Source organism: Tarenaya hassleriana, unplaced genomic scaffold (assembly GCF_000463585.1).
Source record: "Tarenaya hassleriana unplaced genomic scaffold, ASM46358v1 Cleome1, whole genome shotgun sequence".
Lineage (NCBI taxonomy): Eukaryota > Viridiplantae > Streptophyta > Magnoliopsida > Brassicales > Cleomaceae > Tarenaya > Tarenaya hassleriana.
Window position 1 is genome coordinate 5,517,600 of NW_010960187.1, and position 10,392 is coordinate 5,527,991.

The 10,392-nt window shown below is 31.7% G+C and overlaps 2 protein-coding genes across 2 annotated transcripts; both read left to right on the forward strand.

Annotated features, from left to right (window-relative positions):
- Positions 1-431: 431 nt before the first annotated feature.
- LOC104824926 lies at positions 432-1,437 on the forward strand. The gene is made up of 3 exons (XM_010557129.1): positions 432-447; positions 546-597; positions 690-1,437. The coding sequence occupies exons 1-3, from the start codon at positions 432-434 to the stop codon at positions 1,435-1,437; spliced, it is 816 nt and encodes a 271-aa protein (XP_010555431.1).
- Positions 1,438-4,569: 3,132 nt separating this feature from the next.
- On the forward strand, positions 4,570-6,559 carry LOC104813175 (putative Myb family transcription factor At1g14600). Its single transcript, XM_010540724.1, has 6 exons — positions 4,570-4,816; positions 5,092-5,168; positions 5,270-5,306; positions 5,420-5,540; positions 5,965-6,097; positions 6,288-6,559. Exons 1-6 carry the CDS (start codon positions 4,699-4,701, stop codon positions 6,450-6,452), a joined length of 651 nt encoding a protein of 216 aa, XP_010539026.1. The 5' UTR covers positions 4,570-4,698; the 3' UTR covers positions 6,453-6,559.
- Positions 6,560-10,392: the final 3,833 nt, after the last annotated feature.

Consider the following 10,392-nt stretch of genomic DNA (forward strand, 5'->3'; position numbering starts at 1 on the left):
TGTCGATCAGATAGCACAACTACATCAGGACCATCCGGTATTACTCCGCTTAGTTTTGTTACAAACCACAACCACGAAGCATCCTTCTCTCTATCTATCACACCCCAAGCTAAAGGATATTGGTGATGATCACCATCTTGGGCAGTTGCCACAATCAATGCTCCCTTATATTGGCTCGTCAGAAATGTTGCATCAATAGCAACCACTTTACGCATATAGTTCCATCCTTTTATAGTGGCACCCAAGGCGATGAAGAGATATTTGAAAGTTTTGTTATCATCTTGTGATAGATAGAGAGAAGGATGCTTCGTGGTTGTGGTTTGTAACAAAACTAAGCGGAGTAATACCGGATGGTCCTGATGTAGTTGTGCTATCTGATCGACATAAAAGTATAATCAAAGCTGTGAGAGGAGTATACAAACAAGCGCAACATGGCTTTTGTGCGAGGCACATAGCACAGAATTTAAAAGTGCACGTGAACAGAGGCACAAGAAGAAAGGGTTCAAATGGTGAGACCGTCACTAAATTGTTTTTTAAATGTGCAGCAGCCTACACGATCAGTGAGTTTGAAGAGTTGTACAATGATCTAAAGAGCAGGTATGATTCTTGTGATTAATATGATTGACTAATGTGACCAGTTTGACTAGTATTATTTATGAACTAATGTGAATATATCTCATTATGTGTAGGTATCCCAAAGTAGCCGAGTACATGCAGAAAGAAGAACTTGCACCCGAGAAATGGGCAAGGTGTAAATTTAGGAGTGAAAGGTACAACTTGTTAACAACCAATGGGGCCGAATCGATCAACTCCGTATTGAAGAAGGCAAAAAAGTACCCAATCCTTAGTCTACTTGATATTTGTCTCGGAAAGACGGTGGAATGGTTTAACAGGCACAGGTTGGAAGCAGGTAGTGCTGATGAATCTCAAAAGTTAACACCAATTGTTTACAAAGAGTTGCATGAACGTTATGAGAGGGCATGTACGTTTGACGTTCAAGAACTGAATCGTGTTACTGGCGAGTTTGAGGTGAGGGATGACAAAGGTAGAAGACACTTGGTTAATCTTGGAGAAAGAACATGCGGTTGCAGAATGTTTGATGTGGATAGGTACCCTTGCAGTCATGCAATTGCAGCAACACATATGATCGGAAAAGGCGATATGATATACGATCTATGTTCTGAATACTATAGGCGGGATACATGGCGTATGGCTTACCAAGAGACTGTGTATCCGGTTCCCGATTATTGTGATTGGAATCTGCCATCGTTCGTTGCAGAAATGACGGTTTTACCGCCTATAGTGGAAGAAAAACGGGTGAGTGGAAGACCTAAACAAAACCGATTTCTTGGACCTGGTGAGACTCGAAAAAGAAAATCATATTCGGTAGGTTCGGTTAGTACGTCAATCGATGTCACAGACGTATATGAGCAATGAATTTGTATTTGTATTTGTATTATATACTACATTTATTATGAATTTGTATTCAAATCATATGATGAAGACTTTGGTGTAATTTGTATTTGTCATGAATTTATATTCGTTTTATATAGTTTGTCATGAATTTGTGTTCGTTTAATATATTCGTCAAACTGGTCAAACCAGTTTGGGGTTTTGGATCTAGAGGTACAGTATTAATGGGCCTCTACGTACAGGGCCTTCGATAAGATGCATGGTCGTCTATTTCATTCTCAGATATATCCTCGCTTTTTTTTTTCTCGTCAGAAAGAAAGAACTAATAAAAATAACACATCGTTTTAATAAAAGTATTATCTTTCAGGTTAAATTAACTTTTATTTTTTGTTAAAGAGTTAAATTAACTTTTACCATGATATATATTTATAAGGATTGGAGTTTAGGATTTCATTTAAAATATAAATAAAAATGCCAATTTATGAGATTTTTTATATCAATGTCAGTTAGTTTTGGAAAATGCTAGTTTCTTAAAAATTAAAATCTGTTAATAGATTGACTCTTCTTTTAAAAAGTTTTTTTGGGTGAAAAAAACATGATCAAAACGTGAGATATTTTGGTTTTGAACCGGGATGATTTTTATTTTGGGTTTTTTACTTTAATTTTTGGTTTTTGATTTTTGATTTTTGGTTTTTGGTTTTTGGTTTTTTTAGTTTTTAAAATTATTAGAAAACTTGATCGGTAAAAATAATATTTAGGTTTTGGTTTTACATTTTATATTTAAAAAATACCAAAAGAATTTTTATTATTAAAATAAAAATTATATTTATTAATACTAATAATAAAAATCATATGACTTTTTTCAAATATGAATTATGCTAAAAATGGTAAGAATATTGTCTTTATTTTTAAAATATAATTTTTTATCTTTAAAATAATTTATATAATTATTTTTTAATAAAAATAAAAAAAATCTACTAACAAATCTCTAAAATCACTTTTCTAAAAAAAAATAACTTATCCGATTTTTAAGAAAAATGAAATAAAAAAAGTTTGACCGATGATTTTTGGGTTTTTTAATCTTCAAAAAACTGGGAAACTCCGTCCAGTCAAAAGCCTTTATGTTCTCCGAACACCGTGTGACATTTCTTGAGTGATATGGAAATGTGCCACGTGTAGGCAGAAGAGTGCGCACAATGTTAATAAATAAATGTATTTTTTTTAAATATTATTAACCGTAAATTTGAACCCTAAAAACTTGAATTATTGGGTTTATGCATTCACCGGAAGCTAAGAGCGGAAGGATCGATCGGAGGGAGGAAGAGATGAGATGTGCAAATAATAGATCTGATAATGTATATATTTTTAATTAAATAGATTAATATGATAAAACAGTATTTCTTTTCAAAGAAAATATAGTGCTTTTCGTAAATATGTTTTAATATTTAAAAAGGGATAATTTATTTTTATAAGTATTCTTTATATTTTTTATCCCCCCCCCCAATAAATCTGTATATGAATATAAAAATATAAAAACTAATAAAATATCATTTTCTATTTTTGATAGTTTTATATTAAAATATATCTAAAAATATAGAGAATGTTATTTATTAAAAGATACTTTTAATAAACATTTTTAATAAACCATTCCAAAACTGTAAATGTCCAACTAATCTACTTTCTTTTTTAAAATAAACTATTAATGTTAAAAATAAATAAAAGTTCTTATTTCATTTAAATGTTTAATTCTAAAATAAATTCAAAATCGAATATAATTATAAACTAAATAAAAATGTTATCATATTAAAATTATAAAAAGGTTATAGCTCAATAGATTACAAAATTGATTAATATAAAAAAATAAATAAATACTCCATTAAATGTCATGAATGGTTATACTTATATGAAATTTTAAAATAATTTTTTAATTTTTATAAAAAAAATGTAATGCAATTATAATTTTTTATTTTATTTTACCAATTTAGAAAAATAGTTCTAATTTTTTGTTAATTATTTAGAAATTATTTTATAAATACACTCACTAAAAGAAAATTATATCATTCAAAATCTAATAAGTATTAATGATCGAATCACAAATGTCTTAGTTTTAGTTAAAAAATCTATCAAATTTTATATTCATATTAATGAAATATCTCTTAAATATTTTAATATCAATTACTACTGTTGTATTATTTAGATATTTTTATTAAAAAAAAACATTTTTTAATATATGTAAAATTGATATTTTTTTCTTTAGACACTAAAATATCTTCCTATTTACATGTCTACTTTCGTTCATATATATATATTTATGATTTTGCACATTAATATTTCTAATTTTCTATATAATTTTATAAATATATTTTAAATTTGTTTAAAAATAATTCTCTAAAATATGTATTTTTATAATATAGATAATTCATTAAATTTTTAAATTTTTTATATTAAATATTTTTCACTTTTTAAAAAATATTACATTTATTAAACATTATTTATCTAAAAAATATAAATAAAAACTTTTTACACATTTAAGATAAAAAATATTCAAAATATTAATAAAGAAACACTATGAAAGAAATAAAATTTGATATAAAGTGATAAATATTATTTTATTTTTAGTTAAATATTTTAAAACTTATATTTTTAATAATTTTTATTATTTTATTACTTTCAACTCTTATATCAGTTATAATTAACATAAATAATATTTAATATTTTATAAATAAATGGTTTTTCGAATGTCATTGAAAATATTTATATGGATGCTTGTTAAATTAATTTTTATTAAATTATTTATTTCAAAAATATGTTATATTGAAGAACTTGGCAAAACAATTAGATTTATGTTATAAATTAAAATAGCTTCTCGAAGTATATGTAATAGTATTTAATAATTATATATTTATAATGAAAATTATTTTCATGACAAAAAAAACTCAAATTTGTGATTTTAAGTAACCATTTTTTTACACTTTGTAAACAAACATAAATGTAATAAATACAAATTTGGAAAAAAATGTAGAAGAATAGTAAAAAAGGTTTGCACAAAAGGACAAAAAAGCCATAATAAATTCTCTACTAGAATTTATTCTCTTCCATAGGCTTTTCTTAAATCTTATAAAGGAAAAAAAAACATATATATGGAATGAGAAGTGAGCTTGAGAAAATACCTAGTAGATTTTGTGAGAGGCAATTCTCAATTCCAAGTCTTCCTCTAGAGATTTTGTGAGTTTTTTTCCCTTCGATTTCGAATCGACCGAGAATACGCTGAGTGTCGCGACTACGATGAAGCCTCCAACGTCGGTGAGACCTTATGTAAGATCAAAAGTGCCGCGGCTGCGATGGACTGACGATCTCCACCGTTGTTTCGTTGAGGCCGTCGAAAGCTTAGGAGGCGAAAATCGTATGAGCTTTTTTTTTTTATCTCTCTCTAATCTCCGATTAACATTTTATTTTAAGTGTATTTTTTTTAGAAAATTATGAATTTTTTAGAATCGTGGAAAAAAATTTATTTTAAAATCGGCGTTGTCACGGTGTAACCGTCGCATTTTCACCGTCTTTTTCGGTTATTCTGACAATAATATAGTATAGCAGGACATGATTCCGTTCAATCTCCGAGCCCCTTTTATGTTTTGTGGAATTCAGAGACATAATTATCGTTTTCCATATGAATCACAGGAGCAACTCCTAAGATGGTTTGGGAACTGATGGATGTGAAGGGCCTCTCAGTATCTCATGTCAAGAGCCATTTGCAGGTCTGATTTCATATACAGTGTTAGTGTGTATATACATTTATACGGGTCTAATCCGGTATTTTTTTTTTTTTATTCTTATACCTTGTTCTTCCTTTGGTCAGATGTTCAGAAGCATGAAGCAGGAACGGATGCTACAAGGTATATATATATATAACACAGCGTGCGTGCGTGCGTGTGAATATAGTTCCATATATATATAAATGCCGATATAACAATGTTTGTATGTATGTGTGTGTATATTTCCGTGGCAGAGGTGGAAATGGCGAATAGAAACCCTAGAATGGCGGCGAATCAGGCGATTTGGGAGTTCCAACAATACCATTATTTTGAGCAGCTTAGAAGATTTGGCTACATCATGTCCGACCCTCAGAGGTTCGTGTGACCAAAATGCTCCAAATTAAATATTAATAATACTAATTAAATTGTTATATAATATCCTTTGACGATAACCAAAAGTGTTTCTCCAAGTTCTGGCATACGTTTTTGCCGATGGTCGTTTGTCGTCGAAGTCCATTAATCCGACGTCGTTTTATATATATCAGCCTTGGATTCATTTGCCTTCAAAAGGAATAAAAACCTCATTTTTGTTATTAAATTAATAGACTATATATTAATTTCCATATCAACAGCTACTTATATATATTACACACATATTTCCCTTTTTTTTCTCTCTCTTTTCTGCGTTGGACTCGTGGGAATAAAACGTGTTTGGATTGAAAAACTCTCTTTTTTCACTATGTATAATATGTAATGTATTTTTATATATTTTAGATTATTGATAAAAATTGTAAAACAGGGAAGAAGAGAATATAATTCAATTCGGGAGCTCGGAAGAGACAGGTGGCGGAGAGAGCAGTAATCTCCATGATAACCAAATCGAGAATGATCATGTCATTTGCCAGAGTCTATACGAGCGTTCAACCGTGAAGGTATATATTATAGATATTGATATTCTAATATTCATATATATATATATATATGGTGATCATATACATGGCTTAGATAATAAATTTTGTACTGGAAATGCATTACAATGGAGCCATAACTAGATTCCAATTTATACTTATGTGTTATATTATATAATAATGTATATATGGATATATGTTTTTTGGCTGGCAGAGAAGACGCAGAGGAAAGGCTCGAGGTTTAGAGAGTTCAAAAGGGGAGGAAGAGGAATGTGGTCTGACGTTGTCCCTGAACCTGGAGCCACCTGCCGCTGAGAGCTCAAGCCACCATGAAGACTTGTCCCTTGACCTCACTCTCGCTCCTACTTCCAAGCCCTGATGAGCTCTATACCCTCATATCCCTATAAACATTGCAGAGAGAGAGAGAGAGAATATGAACTGATTTATTTCTCTATTTCATATAAACAATGAATAAATTTCATACCATATGATTGGGTCAAAGACATTATAACAATATATTATTATGCATTGCATATGGTAGAGTGGCCTGGCTTCCACAGTTAATGGGCTTCTTCTTCTGCGATGGGCTTCCCTCGTTTGATAACTGCCCTCGCGGATTGGCACGCGGACAACACGTGATGACGCACGTGCGCACAACTGCATGTACACACGTGTGAAGCATGTAAGCGCGTGTACATACTCTCACGTGCCATCCAATCGCTAATGCGGATCCCACTGCCAGTCGAGCCAGAAGTCAAACAGGCGTTTGACCTCCCTTTGATTTTCCCCGTCAAAGTTCAACTCCGGACTCCGCACTATGATCTATACGTATATGTTTCAATAATGGGGCCCCCCCTGCCAGTCGAGCCAGAAGTCAAACAGGCGTTTGACCTCCCTTTGATTTTCCCCGTCAAAGTTCAACTCCGGACTCCGCACTATGATCTATACGTATATGTTTCAATGATATTCCCGTTATACACGTGTATATAGTTTTGTCCTAAAAATGAAGCGTTTTGAAAAAAAAAAGTACTGCAATGTCTCATATAATTTTAATCCCAAGTGATATATATATATATATATATATATATATATAATAAATTCCATCGGTAAGACGCAATAATAATGAAATAATTTTAAAAAAACTATGAAAAAATGTAATAGTTTTTTAACAAAAAAATATATAATGTAATAGTAACTCGTTTTCAGAATAATAAAAAATACTACGTGCTAGATAAATAATTTTTAAAATATTCTTACGGTTAATTTGAAAAGTTAATAACAAAAATATTATAGATTAAGCATTTTAACATTTCATACAAAAAATTTAATTGGTATAAAAATAAATATTTTCCTTACAAAAATACCAAAATTATAGTTAATCACCATAGCAAATTCGTCAATATGTATATATATATATATGTGTGTGTGTGTGTGTGGAATATTGAAGTCCATCTCTACTTGTATGATTAAAGTCTAGAACTCTAGCCTCTCTTTTCTTTTGTCAACGAGTTTCAACTTTATTTGCTGAATCCACAAAAAATTCAGTACCACTCTATGAAATCTTCCATTACACTATATATATATATATCACATATCTCTATCATTTGCATTATCCATTCGAATAATGGATTGTTATTGTCATCGCATATATATATATATATAATCAAAATATAGACTATAAAACAATATATAAAATGACTCAAAACTCGTTTCGAATATATATGATTCTTGTTATATTTACGAGAGTAAAAATATCTACCATCGATTATTAAAAAAGTTGTATATAATATGTTTGGAACGTAAACAAATATAATATTTATAATCTATTTGTATATAATACAATTAAATGCATTGACGGATTTTGTTTTTCTCTCACCATAAAGGAATTGGAAATCGCAAGTCATATCCATAAGTTTCAAGCAAGTTGTTTGAAAATTTTTATTTGATTATGCAAATTTTTCTTTTTCAAATTGGTCAACCACACAAGTGGGAGTTGTTATTTTCCCCGTTGTCGTAGAACATGATGAGCTTCTATTGAGTTCCAAACACTGAAACAAGAAGAAAATCCCGAATCTATATATATATATAACAAATATCATACAAATATATATATATATATATATACAAATATATATTAAATCAAACATGTATATATGCTATTTTTCAATTTAATTTCTATAGCAAGAAATTCTCAATGGTTGTGTACAGCTATAGCATCCGACGGATCAACCAACTTATCATGAAAATTAGTGCTTTCTCTTTTTCTTCTTTATTTCTTTTTCCTATATTTTTTTTAATTCATTCTCCGTTCCTTGAATACTACAAAAAAAGGCAGCTAATTGTGTTTGAGATTTGAATAAATGTACGTGGTCACATGCCTAAGGTGGTGCCCAAATTTTATTTTGGGCAAAACCCCTAAAAAACCTCGAACTTGCAAAAAAGTATACAAATAAACCATCAACTTGAAAACCTGTCATTTAAACCCTGAACTTGACATATGTAACTGATTAAAACCTTGAATTTGCAAATTGTTGCTGTATTAACCCCTTGACCGGTTTGACCGAAAATTTAGATCACCGGAAATCCACCTAGGACCGAAAATCAGATATCATCTTGTCCACGTAAGCAATTTCTCTCCTGTTTTGCCACATCAGCATATTTTAGTTCAATTAAACATAACCGGTTCAAATTTCGATGCGGTTTACACTACACTTTCCAAACCGGTTCCATCATGATCGCCCTCGGCCAAACCACCACTGTCCTCCTCCGCACCCTCCATTTCTCCGGCGACTCCTTCCCCTTCGTCGTCACTCCCTACATCACCTTCGTCTTCCCCTTCAACAACTCCACCGCCCTCGGCTTCCTGCGCTACACGGGCAAACCCTCATCGCCTATCCCCTCAAGCGCCGCCGAGGTGCGCATGCCTTCGTCGCTTCCCGGGATGCTAGACACGGAGTTCGTGATGAGATTTTCCGACAGCGTCAGGAGCCTGGCGACGGAGGAGTACCCGTGTCGGGTTCCGTCGGAGATCGACAAGCGAGTGATCACCATGATCAGTCTGAATCTACAGGATTGTCCGGCGAATCGAACCTGCGAAGGATACGCGGAGAAAAGATTCTTCGCATCTATGAACAACATCTCGTTCGTTCGACCACTGGTCTCGATCCTGGAGAGCTACTATAAGAATCGGACAAAGGAGGTGTTCGACCTAGATTTCCCCGATAAACCCAGGAAGAGATTCGATTAAACTGGGGTTAATCCCCTGTCGGAGAACATGAACACAGAGTTCGGAACGAAGCTGTTCGAAATCGAATTCGGGGCGAGATTGGAGATTGTATTTCAAGGGACGAGCTTTCTGAACGCGGAGAATCATCCGATTCACGTCCACGGGCACAATTTCTTCGATGTGGGATCTGGGTTCGGGAATTTCGATCGGAAGATGGATCTTTGCCTTCGCAGAAATTGCTTCCTCCTCCTCGCGATCTTCCTCGAGGAACATAATCGTTTTTTTTTAATTCACGGAACCGGTTATTTTTAATTGAACTAAAATATGCTGATGTGGTAAAACAGGAGAGAAATTGCTTACGTGGACAAGATGATATCTGATTTTCAGTCCTAGGTGGATTTCCGGTGACCTAAATTTTCGGTCAAACCGGTCAAGGGGTTAATACAGTAACAATTTGCAAGTTCAAGGTTTTAATCAGTTACATATGTCAAGTTCAGGGTTTAAATGACAGGTTTTCAAGTTGATGGTTTATTTGTATACTTTTTTGCAAGTTCGAGTTTTTTTTAGGGGTTTTGCCCTTTTATTTTTAGTTTCCTTTATTTTGTTTTTCGATTTTAGTAATCGATTGGAATATTAATAATTAGACTCACCAAAACACCTATAACGTGTAGTGGGAAAAAGATATAAAAACAAAATGAATTTTTAAAATTAATTTAAAAATAAGACTTGGGATGCTTTACCACCATGTGTGATTTATACGGATTACGGCATGCACATATATGTGGAGTGAACGAATATATTATATACTTTTTATTCAAATTTTATTGAAAGATTTGAATGCTATTGAAATTTAGTACAAATGCATGTATACATCACAGCAATATATACATATGTATGTATGGAACATGTTATTGAAATCGAACCCTGATTGTATATCAAACAGGTGATATGTGTACATGCATAATGGCCATCGTCCTTTAGCTATAAATGCATAATTCTACACCTGCTCCACTATCATCTCATAATTAATATATTAATTTTACATTGATCGTTGTATTCTTTTAACTTTATTATTAAGATCTTTATGTTTTTT